General features: G+C 44.1%; 1 protein-coding gene across 1 annotated transcript; it reads left to right on the top strand.

Moving 5' to 3' along the window:
- Window positions 1–1,975: 1,975 nt before the first annotated feature.
- Window positions 1,976–21,333, top strand: UBASH3A (ubiquitin associated and SH3 domain containing A; the record flags this gene model as incomplete). The annotated part of the gene is made up of 14 exons (XM_082278035.1): window positions 1,976–2,088; window positions 5,396–5,449; window positions 6,780–6,966; window positions 8,584–8,782; window positions 9,478–9,647; window positions 10,505–10,713; window positions 11,545–11,671; window positions 13,791–13,899; window positions 14,825–14,947; window positions 15,728–15,820; window positions 16,812–16,956; window positions 19,787–19,893; window positions 20,392–20,498; window positions 21,196–21,333. 14 exons carry the CDS (start codon window positions 1,976–1,978, stop codon window positions 21,331–21,333), a joined length of 1,881 nt encoding a protein of 626 aa, XP_082134161.1.
- Between the last annotated feature and the right edge of the window lie 1,400 nt (window positions 21,334–22,733).

Raw genomic sequence — 22,733 nt, 5'->3', positions numbered from 1 at the left:
TTCGCTTATTCAGAGGCTATCACATGCTCCCAAAGCTTCACTCACCTCTTCCTGAGAAGTCATAGCTAAAAACAAAACTGTTTTCCTTCTTCATTATCGAAAGCAACCCGAAGGAAATTCGGAGTTTGCTGAGCCACCCTGCTCCGGGAGGGTTTCCAGCCGGCCGTTGCGCGCGGCATCGCGGCCGCAGCCCGTGTAACCCAACCTGGAGAGGGGTATCGGGTGGCCCCGGATGGCATGGCTACGGAAAGGGGGAGATAAAAATTCAACACGCTGTCTAATTATCCTAAGAACTCCAGGCAACACTGGAGCATTTGCAAACCTTCCCGCATCCCCTCAGCAAAGGAGCCCCAGGAACGCCACATGAGCGCTGGCTCATCCTCTGTCAAAGCTGAGGGGCCTGAATGCCAAGGGCTGTGGGTGGCAGAGGGCAGCAGCCCCAGGGCTTCACCTCTTCAGCACACAAAGCTCACAGACTCACCTTGCTCCTCCTTCACTTGGTTTAGCCTTTGCTGTGTGCCTGCACAGGGTTTTTGAAAAAAGCGTCTCATGTTGCTGAGGTATCAACTCAGTTGTACTCTGGGATTTAGAAAATGGAAATGGATGTTCAGCTGCAAGGAATGCTCAAGAGGAGTAGTAATTTGGCTGGGTTGTTTTCACTAAGAAGAGAGATTCCTGACAGAGGGAAGGGTGGAGGGAAGAAGGAGAAGGAAGGATGATGCAAAGAAACCACCAGAGTGTAAGTGAAACAAGGCTCCTGAGAGGCCAGGGAGGAAATTAAAGTTTTCCAGGATAAAACCCATGTCCCTGGAACATGGCTGAGATGAGAGAAGCTCTTCAGTCCCTTTTCTGTGCACAATGGAAACTGGCACTTCCAAAGGAGAGGACATCACATCACGATCCTGTTAACTTAGGCCATGACTTCAAGAATTCTTCGTCCTCTCCTGTGTCACTTTCAGCAGCCCTCCCTGGAAATGGGAACACTCTCCCCACCAGGCTTCAGATAGCTCAGATGGTTCTCCAAATGGCTGGAGAACCAGCTCAAGCTGGCCAGGTGCCCCAAGGGGAACTTTAGCCAAAGTGGGGAAAACGTGAGGGCTCATTTCAGGAGACCAGCAGCTCAGGTGATCCTTTCAGTCCATGGGGTGAAGTGTCCTGTCCTCCACAGGGAACACTGATACCTGCAATGAGGACAGAAAATACTGTCTTAAACCAATTCACCCACTCTGGCCATGCTGGAAAGGCTGGGGACCAGCCAGGGCAGCTCTGCAAAGGCTCCCACAGTGGGACTGGCACCCCTGGAAAGGACAAGATCTTCTCCCTGCTTCCACTCTGAGCTGCTCCAAGCTCAGTCTCAGGGTGTGATGTCTAGATGGGACATTGGGTTTAATCTTCCACAGTGGGGTTGTTCATTGATTTTGGCTGAGAAGACCAGAGCAGGAGCCATGTATGATACAGACAGAAGGACATGAAACTGAGACCAAAAGGAAAGAATTTGGCCTCCAGGCTAACTTCCTACATGCTGCAGGACAGCCCCGCTTGTTCCCCCCTGGTGCAGTTGCAGCTGAGGTGGATTTCTTGGCTTTCACAAGACAGTTTAAAGTGAAAAGCTAAAAGATCCCACCTCAGCCCCTTCAGCAAGTCCCCTCTGATGGTGGTGGTTACCTGTGGGCTTCTCATCTTGTTCTGACAGGGCAGATAGGAAAAGCTTTTTCTTTTTCAGCCACCCTCCAACAAAAATTCAGAGGCGCAGATTCTATGAAAACAGGATGTCAGCTTTTGTCAGAAAAGATCACAAGGGCTGTGAGGTTTGTTTTTTTTTTTTTTTTTTTTTTTTTTTTTTTTTTTTTTTTTACTTTATCTGCCTCTTTCTTTCATTTTCTGACTCCCTCCCTCCCTCCCTCCCTTTCACCCTCCTCCCACCTCCCAGTTTCTGTCAGCACCGAGCACACGGAGAGGGGAGGACAGGGAGGAGATGGCGGTGGCTGAGGCACAGCTGTATGCAAAGGTGTCCAACAAGCACCGGAGCAGGAGCACCTCTGCACTCCTCGAGCCTCTCCTCGCCAAAGGATTCCCGGCTCATATCGCGTGAGTAGTTTGCTCAGCTGCCTTTGCAGAGGGAGATTTATTTAAGGTATGAGGTGTTTCCCATAAAATCCCGATAAAGGCACCTCGGTTTTTTGATCAGGAGAATGTGCTGCTCCTGGGGTGATGGCCCTGTGCAGGGATCAGACCTGTCTTGCTCTGAATTTCATACAGAGCAGTGTGTATTGCCCATATAGCAAAAGTAATCTGCTCAATGTCCCACTTTCTAAATTACTGTGTAAATCTAAAGCTTCACACCCTTCCACATCCTGAGTTTGAGAGGCTTTTCAATGCATTGAGAAGTTGACCATAGTTTGCTCTTGAGATACATAATCTTTCATCTTTTTCTGCTTATCACTCTTATTATAAGGGAATTAAACACTCTTATTATAAGGGAACTAAATATAGATGTAATTTCTAGCCGAAGTTTTCTTTCAGGCCTGGCAAAAATCTCCTGCTGGATGGTGTCACTGGAAACTGTTTTAAAAGCTTTCCTTAACAAGATGCCCCATAAGTCTGTCAATTTTTATTCCTGTCTTGAATCAGGATCGTGTTCCAAAAATCATGTCCTGCCTAGAAAATACAGTAGTAAGAACGAAGCCCTATTCTTGGCAACTCCAGCACATGAAAGAATAACTGGTGGCAGGTAAACAAGTTAATGCAAAAGGAAAGTGCTGGCCACTCCTCCCCCAAACATCTCTCCTGTTGGACAGGCAAGTTTTGGGGAGGATTTTCCAACTTCTGAAGGGCAAGTATGGACATTTTTGGTTCAAACTGTTCAAAAAGTAAATATTATTATTTAAATATTAGAGAACCCCTCATAAAAAGTATTTTAGAAAGAAGAGCAATATCTCTCTCCCTTTTGACTGAAAATTAAGCAAGTGGAAGAGGCTCCATTTTTAAGTGCTGTGTTGTTTTTTGGGAGCAGCTGTGGAAGGAATCAATGTCAGACATGATGGGCACAGCTCACAGGGGAACTGTGAGTCCCTTGTTTCCAGTGATGCACAGTGGAATTTTAGCTGTGGGATTTTAGCTGTGGGCTGAAAACATGGCTCGTCATTTCTCTATTAATATTGTAAGTTTGGTCACCCCAAAGTAGTGGCTACTTTTTGAATTTTTTTCTGCTCTATGTGATGTTTTTCCAATCCCCTTTAAAACCCTTCCTGCTGTTACTGAGATGCCTTTGTGCTTCCCAGTTCAAAATCAAGAAGCAGCAGCAGAAATACTGTGCAAATCAACAAAAGGCCCAAAAGCAATTTTTAAAAATTTTATTTTCTTTTTTTGACTTTAGGACCTTCAAAATTTCGACTGTATTTTTATAAAACCTTTTAGCTGTCTCTGCTGTTCCTCAATTAAACCATGAATGAAAGCACTGAAAAGTTTCTTTGGTATGTCCTAGCCTGAGAAATATGAGGTGGGGTGGAAGTATTACAAAATCTTTCACCATGTAGAACCAATAGGCCAAAGCAACATTTCCCCAATGAACAAAACTCAAATATGTGAGGGCCAAGTCTAGTGTAAGATCAACAAATTTACACAAGAAACGCTGCCTGCAGCTTCTTTTTTAGGAAAGAGCCAGCTTATTCTCACTGTAGATTTATTTTTAATCTACTTTCAGTACAGATTTTCAATGTTTTTTTCCTACTGTTTATCTGAGAGGCATTGGTACATGCAGAATTTATTCTTTGCATTATTTTTCAATTTTCACTTCTCATGTTGGAAGTGTAGGATTAGTCACAGCCTAATGCAACCCTAGTGCTATGGGAATCATCCTACAGCCAACTTATGTGATGAGACCAAAGGTGGGAACAGGTATTGAGAGGGGCACAAGGGAACAATGAGACAGGAATGAGCAGGATGGCAGTTCATGGCCTCAGGTCTCCCTTGTCTTATTATCTTTAATTTTGAAGGCCCTATGGTAAAGAAAAGCTGAAGCCAAACCCTGTGTTGGCTTCAGGGCTGTTTGCACAGAGCTTGTCCTCAGGTGGGAGGAGCAGCACTGCATGAAGTGGTAAAACACTCACTTGGAGGTGCAATGAGGGGTTATGAAGTGGTTGTTTGTGTTTGGTGTGATGGAGAAGGAGGACTCAGCAAAGGCACAGAAAGGGAACGTGCAGTGTTCCATCACAGAGGGCACAGGCTGGCTTTGGACCTCATGGCTGTGCATTGATCTGGCCACAGGAGTTGATGCACTTTACGGAAAAGGAAGGTAGAAGGTAAAGTCTGAGCTCACGTTTGTCCTTATCCATGTCAAGCCTCACTAAGGAGCCAGGCATGGTTGCATACAAATGTTATTAAAAAGCCCAAGGGTAGTTTTTACACTAAAGAGAAGACAGAAGACTGGGAGGGAACATAAGGATGAACCTGAGTCCTGCAGCTCAATGCACACACTGCTCATGTGTGTTTGGGTGTCACGGGGATGGATGAAGAACAAAAATGGGAGGAGACAACAAAATTCAATGCCCTCAGAAGCCAGTGGCCAGAAAGGGTGGCCTCAAGAGAGAAGGAAAGACATCAGCAGATGGCAAGGGATTCAGTAGATGCCAAGAAATTCAGTAGTTTTTTCCAGTGTCCACTGTCTCTACGTCCCCTTCGTGTTTCTTCTGAGAAGTTTGTAGGTGCATTTCACGGATGGAAATGGGGCTCATAGGTGCAGCTGCTGTTTGAACACTGGAATCCTTCCCCCATCACCCAGTATTTAGGCACAAAGATTTGCTCATGTGAAACACATGGCTGGCTTTTTGAAAACTCTAGTGAGAAAAGGAAATGTGCATCAAATCCAACCCCAGAGAACGGAAGTTGCATCAACAGAGAGAAACGAGAGGTTTTCTCCCTCATCTTGGACTGAGCTGCTGGCTTAGACCTGGCTCTCTGCTGGCTGTGGAGGAACCTCAACCCGGATTTCAAGCCCCAATATAAGTGTGTTTTGCTTAGTTTTAATGTATGGGCTTGGACCTGGCATCTTGAATCAGAACCTTTTCCCTATGAACCAAGAAAACTCTGTTCTTGCAGTGGATGGATGGTTTATCTGACCCCAAGGAAATATATGTATTTGGTAGGGCTTCTAAGGAAACACCTCCAGAACACAAAGGAAGGCATCTAATGGGGAGGACAGGTTACCAATCTTCCTACCAAGAACAAAACTATCTGGAAAGTTTCAAGAACATTAACATTTGCTAGGGAAAACCTTCTTATTAAAAGTCCTGCCCGTGCTGCAAAATAGACTTGGTGACCACAGTCACTAAATGCCTTTACTTTATAAAAGTTTTCTTTCTGCTGTTCTGAGGAATCAATTTTGTGCTTTCTCTAGGCAAAAGGCCTTGGTTGCTACTGGACAAAAGACAGTAGAAGATGCAGCAAAATGGTAAGTACCTGTGGTTTCTAAGGTGAGCCTTCATATTAAACCTGCCTAAAAATCCCTGTTGATGTGCTCATTCTGTCACTGAAGTTACCTGCCATAAAAAAAACAAACCTGAGTTTGAGATTTTTTTTTTAAAATTTATTTCACTCAGAGAGAGAAATATTTGTATTTCTACTTATTCTGGGACTCAAGGTTACTTGTGGAAGGTCCAGGTAAATTAAAAAGAAGAAGCTACTTTTACCAATAAGCCAGTTCATGGAACCAGCTGGTCTGGTCAGAAAATCCTCCTCAACTTTAAGCCTCCTGAGGGAAAGGAACAAGGAAACAGGGAAAATTTATGCAAACCCGTCACTGCTCTTACAAATACATGCAGAAACAACAGCTGAAGGGGAACAGAAAGGCTCACCACAAAGGGAAAGGCTGATGATCAGAGGGAGGTATTACTACAATTAAAATCACTTCTCAATTTTGAACCCCACAAAGTTTTCTCCTCCCTACCAAGACTCTCCCAGAGTATTTATATGTCATTCATGTGCTGATAATTGATTTTTTTTTTTTTTTGCTTTAACTCACCTTCACATTAAATCCAGTCTTTCCTTGCACTTTTTTCGGGGTTTTGTTTTGCTTTACTTTTCCCCCCTCCTTGGTTCGATTTTCTTCTTTTTTCTTCTTTATTCTTTTCTTTAGTGAAAAGCCAGAGGAGATATTTGAGAACGGCATGTTCTTTCCAAATAATTTTTTTCAGGGATGCTACCACACTTCCCAACAACCATTCCCAATCCAACAGCTGCAAAGACAAACATACAGCATGTGAAGGACATGCTAAAGGACATAATCACATGGCATATGAGTTTCTGCCCTTTGCTTGTGAATTTTCTGATTTGTCTTTCTTGCTTTTCTTAGGGCTGAATAAAAAGGCTCTTTTCAAGTGTTTTTTTAATCTTCAGTTAATTTTAATTTTGTCATTCTTCAACATGTTCCACCCACTGTCTTTTTTCTTCCTCCAGGCCTCTGTTCCAGTCATGAAAAGGGGGAAAAAAAACCCCAAACCCCTAAAAAAGTGGTTTTTGTTTTCTGTCATTTTCAGACACTGACAGAAGTGAAGACACATGATAAAATGTAAAGCACTCAAAAAATAAGCAGACAAAAGAAGAAGTCTCCATTTTTTAGTGTTTCAGAGAGAAAAAGGAGCTTTTATTTCAGCTTTTCATTTGTAAGAAAATACTAAAATTGTATTTCTTTTTTCTGATCTCTGCTATGGAGGCCTTCAGCCACAGGAAACAAGAGCCAGTGGTGCACACCCTCACTCTCAGGGGTATGCTCTTGATTTCAGGCTGCATTCCCATTGCAACGACCCCTCCCTGGATGACCCAATCCCTCAGGAATACGCTCTGTACCTGTGCCCCACGGGCCACCTGCACAGCCGCCTGCAGGACTTCTGGAAGGAGAGCAAGCGCCAGTGCGGGAAGAACAGAGCCCACGAGGTTTTCCCACACGTCACCCTCTGTGACTTCTTCACGGTGAGGCACGGGAGAGTGCAAGGGTCAAAATTCTGCTGGGTGATATTTGGTGAAACTGGGCCACCTGCTGCTGTCTGACACCAGAACTTGCTGGTGATCAAATGACATGACCCAGGTCCAGGCACGTTGCTTAATGTCTGAGTGATGCTTAATGTCTGAGTGATACTTTATGTTTGAGTGATGCTTTATGTTTGAGTGATGCTTAATGTCTGAGTGATGCTTTATGTCTGAGTGATGCTTAATGTCTGAGTGATGCTTAATGTCTGAGTGATATTTTATGTCTGAGTGATACTTTATGTCTGAGTGATGCTTAGTGTCTGAGTGATGCTTAATTTCTGAGTGATGCTTAATGTCTGAGTGATACTTTATGTTTGAGTGATACTTTATGTCTGAGTGATGCTTAATGTCTGAGTGATATTTTATGTCTGAGTGATGCTTTATGTTTGAGTGATGTTTAATGTCTGAGTGATGCTTTATGTCTGAGTGATGTTTAATGTCTGAGTGATGCTTTATGTTTGAGTGGGACGTTTCATGGTAGCTGATCCATCTAGAGCAGCCCTGTGCAGTCCAGCTGCTGTCAGGCTTCCACGTGTCCACTGCTGCATGGATTTAGGATGATAAACCTTCCCAGCCAAGGCAGCAGTGGCTGCCATCAGCCAGCTGTGCAGCAGGGACAGGGTTACCATAAGATGCAGACAACATCGGTACCAAGCCTGTGGGAATGTCAGGGAAAGCTCTGCCTTCCCCACAGAGCCCCATCAGCAGCTCACTGCTATGGTGGTGTGTCCCAGATTTTACCCTTTCCACTGAAGCTGAAGATTTTGTGAAATCATTTGGGAAGTCCAGCAAAGAGTCACTGGTCTGAAAAAACTCTGGAGACACCTGGAATCCAATTTTAGCATGTTGATGGTGCAACACATGATCATCAGCTGTATCTGGGATGTGCTGAAACAGGCTTGGGCTAGAGCAGCTGGATAAAAATTACTTTGTTCATCATACTTTTGTTTTAAACCATTAAGAGCTTCCTTCCCCCTAAGGGTGGGTCATCACAACCATGCCAAAAAGTAGACACAGTGAAAATAAGATTATTTTGTTGCAAAACACAGAATGGTGCTCTGTGGCCATTAAACACAATTATACAGAATAAAATCATTAATTAATAATGAATGCCATGCTCTCGGGAAGCATCAAGTTTAAAGGCCTGTCTGGAAGAGACAATTGCATTGTAACCCTCACCTTGCACATCTCAGCAAAGGATTGTAGGATAACAGTAACACAAATCCTTACTTAGAATTGAAGAGGGAAATCATGATCCCTGCCTCATTTCAGACAGGTTACTGCACACCTGTCAGGCGGTAAAATACTTTGGCTTTTTCCTACCCAGGCTACCTTGAGTTAAAGGCTCCATCTCCTGTTATAGAACCAGGACACTGTGCTGATCCAGCTGCCCACTATAACTGGTTTTAATGCCAGGAATTTCAGGCAAATTCCCAGGGTTTTTTTTGTTTCTCAGGAAGTTTGTAGCCCCACAGTTTTCTGGCAGTGCTGTGTGACAGAGGCTACAACACTGGCTGTGAGCTGGTGGGTAAAGCCTGCTCCTCCTCTGTTTTCTTTCAGTGTGAAGACCAGAAAGTGGAATTATTGTATGACATCTTAAAGCGAGTTGGTGACAGCTTTTCCCAGAGCTTTCCATCATCCATTTCCCTAACACTACATGCATCTCCCAGCTACCTTGGCTTCTTCATTGATGACAGACAGGCAAATGTCCTCAAAGAGTTTGCTGTGGCATTCTCATCAGAGGCTTCGGCTCTGGCAGGTAGGACCAACATCAGAGGGCAAATGGGTGGGTTGGAGCACAAATGCGTAGCCACAGTACTGAAAATATGACCTGTGTCTCCAGGGGAGCTTGGCTGATATATTCCTGCCAGCAAACACCCTTTCCTTCTACACATTTGCAGGCAGAGGGGCCAGAGGAGCATGTTTTAGTCTTTGAAGACACCACACTTTTGTCTAAAAGCTGAAATGATCCTGTGTGCAACTTGGCAGGCCATTGATCAGGATATCCAAGATGGGCAGGGACGTAACACTCCCCAGATTCCCAACTCCATGGTGCTGTGGCCCAGCTTGATGGCCTGACTGCATCCCTGGGAATAGGGCCTAATCCCCTTTCCAAGGGAAACTGCATCACCAGTGGAGACTGAAGGAGCACAGCCCCACCACAGCTTTGTCTGGGAGAAATGAGTTCAACACATCTCAGGCTGGGAGAGGAAATCAAACCCTGATCATTTTTTTTCCCTCACAGATGAAGCCAGGAAGCAAATCCAGTCCACTTTTGTGAATGATTTTGGCATGATTAGAACCATGACATCCTTCAAAACCATTGTTCAGTAGATCTACTCTACCACTAGTTACTGTGATATTTCCTGCATCAAGCAAAGCATGTAGGATAAAACAAGAGGAGCTTTAAATGCCCTTTGTTTCTGTGTTGTGATGTGATTGTTTCATCCCTAGACTGCCACGTGAAGCCCTCCTTGAAGCAGTTCCACCTTACCTTGGCCCACAGGTTTTATCCTCACCATCAGAAGACTTTGGAACAACTGGCCAAATGCATTAACCCAGGGGAACCCTGCCAGTGGGTGGCTGCTCTCTATTCACGGGACATGCGTTTTGTGCATTACCAGGTACTGGAATCAGATTTATTTCATTTCCTGAGCCCTTGATTTTCTTTGGTACACTTACCTTGCCTTTTCCATCCTTAAGAAAATTTCTGCCTGCTCAGCACACTGTTTCAAAGAGCTTGGTTGTTTCCAGTGCCATTTTGGGTTGAAAAACTGCACTCCTGAATCAGTAGATAATACTTTTATTATGGTAGGTTGCTTGACCTGTGTGTCTCAAAATCTAATTCCAAACCCCAGTGGAAAAAAAACTAATCTTACCATGACATGAGAAAATAAAAGAGACAGGAAATCATCATCCTTTAATGTTTGCTAGGATTTGTCAGTTTACAGTTTTGCAGTAAAATTCCATTCAGCAAAATTAGTTGTCTTGATTGTTCCAGCCATGATGAAAATTGCAGCAGTGAGCAAGGCACAGTTCTCAGTGATGATTTTCTGCTTAGCAGACTCTTCGTTGAAACCTGTCAACATTGTTTCAGTTCTCATTTCCAAATTTAAATTATGGAATGATCAACAGTTTTTTGTCAGATCAGTAAATCGCTTTGTCACAAGTCTCACATTGGATTTTAGTCACACTCAGGAGAGCTGCAAGCAATCACAAAAATAGGTCAGATCTATGCTCGCTTTCATATAAGTCTGTACCAGCAACAGGAGAAAAAAAGTATTTTTGTGAAAACCAAGTGCCTGTTTTTACACATATTGTAAATGTGGTAGAGTCTTCCTTTTCCTCTCCTGGAATGCCACCAAAGAGCAGGTTGCAGAGTGGAAAACAGAACTGGTTCTGTGTCCAGGAGAGGGGAACAACCCTCCCCTGAGCTGCTGCAGCACAGAGAACATCCTGACCCTGCTGTGTGTCCCCCCAGAGGCTGAGGGCCCTCTTCCAGTACAAGCCCCAGAACATTGATGAGCTCATGATCAACGCTGGGGACTTGATCTACGTGGACCCCACGCAGCAGTGCGACGTGAGCGAGGGCTGGGTTATCGGCATCTCGCACCGCACCGGCTGCAGGGGCTTCCTCCCGGAAAACTACACCGAGAAAGCCCACGAGTCAGACACGTGGGTCAAGCACAGGTAACTTGGGATTTCACGGGTGTTGCTTTCCATCAGCCACTTTTCCTGCTGAGGAGCCATGGCAGCTGCTCCTTGCTGGGACCTGTGGGCAGAGGGGGAATCCTGAGGGTCTGGGCGGGATGCTGGGACACCTTCTGAGAGAAAAGGGAGAGGACACACACCCGCAGACACCCAGAGTTCAGTTCATAAGTTCAGCTGCTCGAGGGATGACCCCTGCTTGCTCTTGAAAAACCTGAACGCCCTAATGAATTTTGAAAGAGCACATTCTGCCAGGGCAGGCTGAGCCTTCAGCATGGCTGTCTGCTCTCTTCTTTTTTCTCATTTCAAGGGCTCGTAGAGTTAACTTGAAATGAAACCACACAAAGGTTGCTCCAGCAGCTTGGCACCACCCTTATCTTGTCGATGTGCCCTGTATCAGAAGGCACCTGCCTGGCTTCCTGCACTTCATTCTGCAGCTGACAGCACAGCTGATGCTACTTGTAGATTAGAGCTGACTTTTCTAGGCAGGGAAAGTTTGGTGCACTTCTTGATGTTTCAGAGAAAGGGAGGAGGCCACCAGGTAGTATTTCCTGCTTGAATGTCCCACTTTAGCAGGGTTACACCCAACATACACTATCAGTTCCTAATATTTTAACCACATTTTTATGGGGCATATTCTAAATGAACAGCAAAGTGATGAGGTGGATTGCAAGTGTGCAAAAAGTATTGAATGGAACATGAATCCCGACTTACTGAGCCTGTAAAAAATACCATGACTCAAAAGTCTCTTCTATTTGTGTGTGTGCCTGTATGTTTGTGTATGTGTGTGTGTTGCTTCTGCTTTTTCTACAGGGAATATCTTTTTGAGACAGCTTCAAGATCCTTCACCAAAACTGAAAAGGAGCCCAATGTAAAGCTGAATGGGGAAGGCCATAATCCCAGTATGTCAAGGAGCGTAACCAATGTACTTTCTCTTCAGGTAATTGTTTTTTCCATTTCTTATCTTTGCCACATGCTTTGGCAGATATGCTATTAATTAATGGCATTTAGTAAATTTAATAGTATTTTCCTTTTCCTCCCTCACATTTTCATGTTTTGTTGTACATTTACACGTTGTTTCATTTATTTATTATGTGGTAGGTTTATATGTACATACCCACTCATACTGTATTGTATAACATCTCATACTCTTTTTTGTAATGCATATTATATATATTACACTTGCTTTTCATAAAGCTTTCCTTATTCCTGTCATAATAGCACAAAACATGAGCTCTCTGCTCAGGTTTCTCTGAGTACAGCCTCAGTGGATATGGAGATAAGTCTGACAGGTGAGACACAGGCATGACCTCCCCTGACTTCCACGTGGCTTCAGCCAGAGTAACTATATCAGAATTAGGCTCACCATTCATGGCTGCTCTTATGTCCAGATTCTGTGGATGTCATCTTGGAGGTTCCCATGGTCCCAGATCCCATTTAAATGTTCCATTTTCTTTTTTATTTTTAGATATGTAGGTAGTGCAGATAAGTGCACAGAACAGCTAGCTGGACTGGTTAATAGCACTGGTAGGATCACATTTTTGTCCCACGTTCAAAATCAACAGGTATCAATTTTTCCTGTGTTTTCCACTGGTCTTCTGGTAGGAAGAGCAAAACAAATAGAGACTCTGATTTTTTCCTACAGCAGATTTTCACCTGCATTGCCTTTTTGGCTCTCTCAGGGATGCCAAGACTCGTTTTCAGCACAGACATGCCTCAGAAACCTCTTTGGCTTGCTGGCCCCACAGCCTCTCTTCCTGCTGTGCTGGGCAATAACCCTGGGCTGGTTTGTGTCAACATCAGAGAAACTGAGGGCACCTTGAGGGAACTTCCATCCTGGGGCCTCCAGGACACCGTGTATATGACTGTAAGAAATTTCTGCACAAGTCACACATCCTTCCTCTGGCTCTTGGCTGCTCTCGGCCTCTCTTATCCAGGTCAGATCTGTGGCAGAGCTGAGGCTTGGCCTGAGGAATGTGTTTTGCAAATGGGCAGTTCTCCAGTGTACAGTTTCCCTGGCCTCTGGGTTCCTCTCAAGCAGAATAGGAAGACCACAAAACCTTGGGTTTATACTCTGATCTTGTGGCAGTTGATGGGCGTTTCATGGCAGAAATGCAAGTGTTTAACAGAATGCACGAATATCAACCTCAAACCACTTCTTAAGAGTTCCCTTCTCTGTTGCTGAAGATGCAGAGCACTTAACTCAGTGCTGCAGCAGTAACACTGTTTTAAAGTTTTAAAACCTTTGACCTGTTCCTCCTTATCTTCTTCTCATTTGTATTTAATGTGCATTGTATACTAACCCCAAACTACTTCAAATTTATTTGTAATTCCATGCAGTCTGAGCTTAAAGAGTGGCCTTGTAGGAGATCTGGGTTCACTTTTTATTTGGCCACACAGTTATGAAAATGCAGAAGTAGTATTTTCATTAGGAAAAGCAGAAGCTTGGTGTTAGTGCTGGTGTAGAAAAGGGCATTACCACTTAAATCTTAGCTGCTTTTCCATTTTTTGTTTATATCAACCATAGGATACAAATTAAAGTTATAATTCCTTCCCACACTGAGATTAAAAGATCTGTTACCAGCACTGTCTTCCACTAGTGCTAACACAGAAACAAAACCTGCAGCCCATGAGGGTCAGGGATGACACCTTTGACAGGACAAGGGAAGGTGGCCTTACACTGCAGCAGGGGAGGTTCAGGTTGGATATCAGGAAGAATTTTTCCATTGAAAGGAAGCTCAAGCATTGAACAGACTGCCCAGGGAGGTGTGGAGTGACCAAACCTGGAGGAGTGCAAGAAACAACTGCATGTGGCACTCAGTGCTGTGGTTGAGTTGACAACGTGGTGATCGGCCAAAGGTTGGACTCGATGATCTTGGAGGTCTTTTCCAACCTTAATGATTTTATCCTTCTATCTCTTTCATTCGCCTTTGGTGGAGAACCAGTTGGGATTATCACTGTCCTAAAGACAGGAATCTGTTATACTGTCTCTTCTCCAGGAATCCAGGCTTTTCCTGAAGGTTACAGATAACATTCTCATGAAACCTCCTTTTTCCCAGCTGTCTCAGAACACCTCCCTGCGGAGAGGGGTGCTGGTGATGCGCCACGGGGAAACAGTGGATCAGGTCTTTGGCAAATCTTGGCTTCAGCAGTGCCTGACTGCAGATGGTGAGTAAGGTAATTGGAGGACCTGCAAAAACCAGGACCAAACCAAATTAATCCCAGTAATGGGTAGAAGAGATTCAGTGCAAACTCTGCAGATAAACAAAACTCTTGTGCTACTGAGGAATACTGTCTCGCTGATACATGAACAAAAATCACAGGAGCACACTCATCACCTCTCATTATGCAAGGTGGTGGTTGTCAGACCCCTCCACCTTTCTGTGCCTGAGTCAGAATCATGGGCTGTTGATCAGAGGCACACTATGTCACTAGTCCAACCTGGGCAATCTGTGGTGGAAATGAAACGTCAGCACTGACCTAAATTAAAATCTGAATTTCCTCTCTCTCTCAAAAAAAAAAAAAAAAGAAAAAAGGAAAAAGTATGATTTTAGGTGAAGAAAACTGACCCAAATCAGGGAAATGTGAACTGCTACCTTCTTGTTCCCTTGCTTCCTCCTGACACACAAGTGAGAGCTTTATGCTGAAAGTCTGCCTTGCTATGCTGGAGATTCCCCATGTTCAGTATGTGAGATTCACACCAGATAAGGAAAGTGGTACCTTCTGGCTGCATAATCAATGCATTGGTTTCATTTTGATTCAGTGGAAATGGTTTTTTTGATCATTTTGGCAATAGTAAAAGAGTAAAGATAGGGAGTAGATTTTTGTTTTTCTGGAGCCCCACAAAGCCAAATTCTCATGATTTCCTCTTCTTTCTCTCCTCCTCCCCATTTGCTCCTTCTGAGCTTACAGAAGAGGTGCTATTCTGTTAGGACAGGTGATTTCCCAAGCCAGTGTTGTGACCTTAAAATGTGACCCCTTCAAGGTAATAGCACTGGTTGTTTTTCATCAGTGACACTGACTGTCTGTAACATGAACATAACACAGCTGCTGCCTCCCTTGTGCCACAGAAAAATGTCCTGCTTTGTTTCAGGAAAATACTACAGAGCGGATCTGAACTTCCCCTCCTCCCTGCCAAGGCGGAAAGACAGCATGAAGCAGTTTGAATGTGATCCTCCTTTATCTTGCTGTGGTATTTTCCAGTCAAGGCTTATAGGTAAGCTGGATATTATCCTCCTGCAAATGTAAGGGTTTGGGAAGCCGGCTGTCATCATCTGCCAAAGCTCATGCTGGCTTTATAACAGAAAAATTTCCTACCAGCACTCAATGTTGGCCACAATTCTCCGTGGGCAACCACTGCAAGATCTTCTTAAATAGCAAAATAGAGAACACAGCTGTTTACTTGTCTTTGAAACCAACTCTGCCAGTTCCTGGCAGAGAAAGCCAAAAGGAAGAAGCCAGAATACTACCTGTGCCCTGCTGCTTGTCTGCAAGGGATTAATGTCTTACGCAGTTGTCCCTGAATGGGCAGTGAGGAGTGAAGGGGCTGGCCAGAAGAAGCAGCTCCATGGTCAGCAGAGTGTGGTCACCTCGCTGCAGGAGGATGGGTGGTGTGGGTTAGGCTGACTCAATTCACTCACCAGATGAAGTTGTTTGTGCTCCCTGAGCAAGATGCATGACTGTGACAGTGCTGGTCTGCTGCAAATGCTTGTCTCTGATGGTTCAGATATATGGAGACAGCCAAATGCCTAACTGCTGTTTGCAGATTTGGAGTGACTCTTCTGTAATTATCCTTCCAACACTCATTTTAGAATTGATGTTTCCACCAGAATGAGCTTTCTAATGAGCCCAATCAGCAGACAGTGTGAAAAAAATGAATAGAAAGGGACTGTCAGTGTATCCCATGTTGATAAAATTGCAAAGCTCTGAGCTGGTTTTTTGCAGGAAGTATTTTGTAGTTGTTTCTCATCTGTCACACTTTGCTGTTGCCATCCAGGGGAAGCTCTGCTGGACCAGGAGGTGACAGTCAGCTCCGCGTACTCGTCCCCTGCCCTCCGCTGCATGCAGACAGCTCAGCACGTGCTGCGGGGTAAGGCAGCAACACCTGCCAGCTGCTTCTGCCACACTGGAAGCATCATCAAACTTCTGTGAAGTCTCTGACATGAGCAATTAAGAAGATGTACAGCTTTGTGGTTATTTGTGGTTCTCTTTAAGCAGGGAAGATGAGGTGGTTTTGATTAGCTGGTAATGCAGGCAGCAACAAACCTGCTGGTGTGTGTACAGTCTGTGGGATAGGATGACATTAACACTAGTCCTTGATAGCTAAAGTAGAATCTAATGTTACATGAAACAAACGTGTTTCACATCTGCTTGAGTTCAGCATTAGTAGATGTTCACCAAATCACCACTGCCATCTCTTCCAGAAAATATTTTGAGGCAAAAATCAGCTATTTCCAGAGCTCTGAAGGATCTGAATGTGAATCATGGATGACTGCTTTCATGTTTTCCTTTGCAAGCTGAACTACTTTAATCCTTCATATTGCAGAACCTCTTTCCCTTCCTTTCCTCTCCCTCTTTTCTTTTTTCACCTCCTGTCCCCTTCAGCAGGTTCACAGTTCATTATCATGTTTACATTAGAATGCATTCACTGCCAGTCAGTAAGCTCTCTCTTGAAAACACTCAAAAAATAATGTTTCTTTTGACAAGAGAATTCCATTTCTAATATTGGACAGTTTGGACAATTTACTGCCCCACTGATGAACACTGAGCAAAATGCTGTATAAAAATGGTAAAAGCATTTCCTGTCTGAAGTTTATTCAGATTGCAACATTACTGAGGTTTTTCCTTCTAGCAGAGCATCACAAGAGAGCTTCAAATATTATGATAATAATGATGATAATAAGTTGCAGTCCCTTTACACTAGTCAGACAAGAATATGATGGTGGCTTCCTTTAATCAATTGACAATAAGTAATTAATTTTCAGTAATGAAAGTACAACAGCAAACAAGGCAGAATGTATAGCCTGAATGCAGCACTTCGAGTGTACCTTTCCCCTAAGATCTGTTTCTTGTTCTTTCAGGGCTTAAATTAAATCAAAAAGTCAAAATCAGGGTGGAACCAGGGTTGTTTGAATGGACCAAGTGGGAAGCAAGCAGAGCAATCCCTAACTTCATGACTGTGGCAGAACTGGTAGAGGCATCTTACGACATAGACACAAGTTATAGGTAATGGCTCTGCGTCTGGCTGATAAAGCTATGGGGTTTTTCCCTGAGGTATCTTATCCTTTTATGTGTCATAAATCATTAAAAACACTGCAGAGATGGGGTGATTCTGATCAAAGTCAAATCAAAATAAGATATGCTGTCACCAACACATGGGTGCACTCACACAAACCTCTTGTGCATGGGACCAGCCCTGCTCTGGTGTTGCCTTGAGAGCTGCTGGCTCAGGCCCACAGCTGGACATGTACCATCACAGCTGCATTATGGGCATTAATGCCAGGTGCCAGGAGCTTTGCTTTTATCTTTGGTTCATGTGAAAACACTTTGGGAATGTGAGGAATAACCTGATTTTCAGTGACAAAGAAATGTGACGTTAGATAAGGTCGGCCAGCCCTTGGCTGAGGATCCGCAGGGCACCAGCAAGAGGTTTTGGGGACAGGCAAGATAAGAGCACTTCACTTTAATTGATGATTGTGGCATCATTTTAAGTTGCTCAAAGATTACTACTGTGCTCAGCAAGGACTTTTTGGAGCCCTCATAACTTGGTGGGGTGAGGGGTGATGCCTTTTCTGAGCACTTGCAAACCACAGCCCAGCAGGAAATGAAAAGCCTCCAATTCAATCTAGCTCCTCATCTTTGCTCTCAAAGCAGGCTGCTCAGTGTTTGCAGTGCTCAGCCAGATCCAGGAAATTACTCAGCTGTCTCTGGGATTTCCCACATATTCAAGAAAGGGGGGAAGGAAACATCTCATGTATTAATGGTTTCCTTACAGCCAAGGAAGTATCTTTGTTTGAGACTGCATAAAGTCTCCAAAATCCTTCTTTTTCTGGAGTGCAGAGCTTTCTGGTGTGTTTTTCACTAACAGACTGCTTTCTCTAGGGTTTTTTGGTACAAAATCACTTGCCTCAAAAGAAACTGCAAATGCACAGCAGTGAGAAGTTCAGAGAGGAGGCTGTAAGGCAATGTTAACTACAGTGTTCAGGCCCCTCACAGCTCACTCAGGTCCAGGCAAAAATAGGGTGGATGAACTATAAATTTGCACATAGAATGCCAGTTTCTTCTCATCATATTCAGGGCTAAAAAATCCTTGGGTGCCAGGTGTTACAAACGTGTGTTTGAGATCACTTAGAGAATCACTGGCAAGAGTGTCAGTAAAAATCAGATATAATATTAAGTGCCAGCACGACAAAATTCATTGGCAATGTTCACTCTGCTACTGACTAGATGGTTAAGGCACACCAAGGGAAAAAAAAACAACAAACAAAATGCAGTCAGTCAATCCAAACAGAAATAAAACAAGAGCTCTGTGTGTGTGTGTGTCAAAAGGAACAACATTTAGCAGCGTTTACCTTAGCTTACAACTTTAATTAAGCTTACTTACAGGCCTGACTTAGATATCTAAAGTGCCTGAACATCTAAGACAGCAGCATTGCTGGTGTATTTGCTGTAGCACATGCACATGTGTGGACACGCAGACAGAGTCAGTGCAAGGTACCTGTGAAAAATTCCTCTCAAAAGCAGTGAAATACTCACTTTGGATGTCTTTGCATGTCCTCACAGAGGACATGAGCCTCGAGGAGTGGGGGGATCAGCCCAGGATCCATCATTGTTTGGGGATCCTACGAGTGCAGCAAATGGGAGAGAGATTCCCAGCTTGGAGAGGTCCCGCTCACAGGGAAGTTCTGGTCACTGCTGTGGTCCAGGAAAACTCCAAGGGTCTCATTTTGGGCTGCTGTTTATAGGGCCCCAAGAAAATGGGCTTTAGTCATACCAAGGTTTCATCCTGGTCCCACTTCGGCTTGGCACTTTCTTTGAAAGTGTGAGAACAAGAACATCATGCCATTCAGGGAAAAAAAAAAAAATTCCAAGGCTGCTCATAAAAAAAAAAAACAGGAGCTCGTTGGACAGCAGCAGTGCCTGGGAGCAGACTAGCAGATTATTTCTGATAAACTCCAGAGGAGCTGAGCCCAGGGGCTGCTCATCAAGGCTGAGGCTTAATGAGCATTTCACAGATCATAGTGTGGCCTGAAAAGGGTGGGGGGGAAGGATGCACCACCATACCAGGGTCTGGTTTTACCATATTCACCCACTGCAAATGGGGGCATGTTGTCCAGCCCTCAAAGCCCACCAGAGCTTTGAGGCTGCCCTGATTTACAACAGTGTGAAGGTCTGGCTCTTCGTTTTTTTGGGTGCCTGAAAGGCCCTGGTATATAAAAGAAAGAAGAAAGCCTGGTCTCAGCAGAAGTGCTAAATCATCAGAGTGATGCATTGTGATTACTATCCCTGGAAACACCTTTTTTTGAACTCTAGCAGTGACAGTCTTTACTATCCATTTGACCAACAATGCAGATAAGCCTCATTTGTTGTACATTTTTTCACTTGGTATATTGAGGAGATTAATGCTGAGGGACCAAATCTTGCAAACATTCATGTCATCAGTGTCTCTCCTTTGTTTGAACTCAGTCAGGATTGGAAGACCCAGGCAGCTCTGCTGCCTGTGTCTGGGCAGTGGTCCCTACCGGCAGAATTGCTCAAAGCTTTCCTTAGGCATAAATCCTGCTTTAAATAATCTCCACTGTAAACTATAAGTTTTACTGAACCTGGTTTTGCCTGCATCTGGTGCTTTATGAGCTGTGAGACTTAGCCATGAGATTTAATGGAAATTACTCAGAGAGAAGCTAATGCTCCAGAGAAGCAGAGGTAAGAGTGTGCCAGCCAAATCAGTAGATAAACCTTTTAACTAGCTGCCTTTTCTCTGGTGTAGTCATTCAATGGTGCTAAGAGTGTCCCAGTATTCACCTAGATTAACACACAGTTGTGATTTTATTGTCAGGGGTAACTTCCCACTCTCTTCTCTGGTGCCATCGGAAAGTTATGAAGACTATGTCAGCAGAAGCTCTGCGGTTATAAAACAGATCATCACTGCCTGCCCCAGCAAAGGTAAAGGTTTCAGGTCTTTGTATATTCTGTCAGACAGTTGCAGTAACAGGAACTGTCAGAGACTTGCCAACAGAAGCACATTTAATGTGCTGTTGGCACTGCACAGAGCTTAAGGCAGACTCAGTGCTTGTCCTGGGATACACTGAAGTAACACACATGCAATTTATGGGACAGAAATGAAAAAAGTAATATAGAACTGAGACAGTAGAGTACTAAATTGAAAAAGTATATGCTTTTCTTGGTCTTTCTCCATCAGGGTGTAGTTCAGCAAAAGATAATATGTTTTCCTGGAAAACTTTTTTCTCTTTCCCTCGCAAATGCCTTCTCTCACTAGCTGGCAAGCTCAACTCACCAGATACTTTCTGCCCATCACAACATGCTTTGCCACATTATCAAAAAGGTCTGCAAAGATGGACAGCCCCCCCCCATCTGCTGGGGGGGAATGTGGCAGTGCTGTAGCTCCCTCACCACCATTCTTTGCTTTTCCTGGTGTGCCAGGTGTCATCCTCATCGTGGGCCACGGCTCCTCCTTGGCACCTCTCACCCGAGCGCTCACAGGGCTCCCCAACAGAGACAGCAGAGACCTTGCCCAGATGGTACGGAAGGTAAGAGGATTTTATTTCATCAGGAAGCTTTTGGGTTGTTTCATTATACTTTTAATAAGGAGACTGATCATGCAGCAAGCACGTGTGTAACAGCATGCCAACACCAATGACATCAACCTTCTCATTCCAAAGGGAATCTCATGCAGTTTTAGCAAAGTGCTGGAGGTAAAGAGAAGGATTTTATTCTGGGAGCATTGTATGTGACTAGCAGCTAAATCTTTGAAGAAGGTTTTCATCTGGAAAGCCAATGCCATGTAATGCCTACAGACACGAGGCACATTTGGAAATCTCTCCACTTGGAGCTAGTCTCCTTCCTTTCAAAGTGGAAAAGAGAAGGCTTTGGGGTGACCTAATTGCAGCCTTGCAGTGCTTGAAGGGAGCCTACAAGAAAGATAGAGAGACACTGTACAAGAGCCTGGAGTTACAGGACAAGGGGAAATGGCTTCAAACTGACAGAGAGTAGGTTTAGATTGGATATTAGGAAGAAATTCTTTACTGTCAGGGAGGGTGAGGCACAGGAACAGGTTGCCCAGGTATGGACGTGGAGTGATGACACAAGTTCAGCTTTCACCCCTCAGGCCTCGAGCCTGGTTTTAGTTCATTTCAGAAGTGACAGAATATCAGGGGCTGCTCTTTTCTGTAGCAAAGCCCCCGCTTCATGTCAAAGCAATGACCCTGCTGGTAACTTCCTTCCCAGATCCCTTCCCTGGGCATGTGTTTCTGTGAAGAACTGAAAGAGGAGAACAAATGGCAGATGGTCAACCCACCAGTGAAGACATTAACTCACGGAGCAAATGCAGCATTTAACTGGAGAAATACTATCATGGAAGATTAAAAGGTCATCTCTGCCTTTGCAGTTGTCAAAAAGGAGCCAAAGGCAGGTTATGGTTCATCACAGTCCAGTGATTCGTCCCGAAGACACGCAGAGGGTGGGAAATGCGCCGAAAAACACTTCAGAGTTTGGTGCCTGAATTTTGATTTTATTTTGGTGACTGAGAAGAAAGAACTCATGAACTGGTGTTTAAGTGAGAAATAACACTTCTGGTGGTGGTGAGGAAAGTACCTTCTAACATTTTCTGAGAGTGCTAATGTTTAATAAACAGGGATGTAACTACCTGATTATAAACTTCACTCCAAGAGGCACTGAAGTAGATAATGTTGTATTTTTAAGACCGGACTACATCCAGCAAGAATTCCTTTTTTTTTTCTTCAGTCACTTGGATATTTTCAGACAACAGAAAAACTGGGACTGAAAGAAGTCAACTCCTACCTGAAGAGGGGACCAGCTCTAGCTAAAGCCACTGTGTTTCCTGTTCACTCCATCAGTTCTGTGAGAGCAAATACCACACTGACTCTTTATTTACCTCTTCTACGAAGGGAGTCCATTTTCTGTCACACCAGCTCCTCATCCAGCAATTCTCAAGTGATGCATATTGCAAAAGGGTCTAAATTATTCCTTTTTGAAGGAATCTGAAGTGATTGATTTACTGTTCCTGGGACAAAGAAAGATGCCCTGTGTTACTGTACTGGTGACAAAACTGTGACATGAGCAACTCTAACTCTGAACCCTTCACGAGATGGCCCTTGCAGTTCAACAGCTTTGCTTTGTGCTGGTTTGTGCCAAATTTATTAATGGTGACCCACCTTCCCAGTGGGTCACCTGAAAGGTTTCTGTAGCTCTTCTCTAGGTGATGTGTTTAATTAAGGGAATGTAGCCCTGAAATTTTATGCAGAAACAGGAACATGCCTTTGCACAGTCTTTCTTCCTCTTTTCCTTCCTGGTTATCAGATAACTACCTCCAGGAAAGTACAAGTGTTTCTTTCAATGAAAGGAAAAAATGAAAATGTTTCTCTCAGTGCATGACTAAAAATGTTTTCATTTTCATTCCTCACTACCTGCTCCTATGTGACATCTCCCTGCATGCCATTAGCCACTGGGCCATGCAGCGGAGCCCATCCAACATTCCAGCTTTGGGGTTGACAAGCACCTTTATCTGTGGGTGTAGAGATTTTGTTATCTCAGTTGTGCAGCTGCAATGATTCATTCTGACTTTCCAGCTATGGTGGAGTTGTTTGAGCTCTCAGTTTTCTGACAGTGATGCAATTTTACAGTGGAAGTCAAATGCCCCAGGGCCAAGACAGGAGCTCTTTAACGAGCAAGGACATAGGACTCAAGCTCAAGAGACAGGTGGCTACAGCTGCAGTCCCAGAAAAAGATAAAACCACCAAATGTCA

The sequence above is a fragment of the Coloeus monedula genome (assembly GCF_965178545.1).
Source record: "Coloeus monedula genome assembly, chromosome: 3".
Lineage (NCBI taxonomy): Eukaryota > Metazoa > Chordata > Aves > Passeriformes > Corvidae > Coloeus > Coloeus monedula.
Note: the sequence above shows the minus strand (reverse complement) of the source record. Positions and strands in the feature narration are given on the sequence as shown.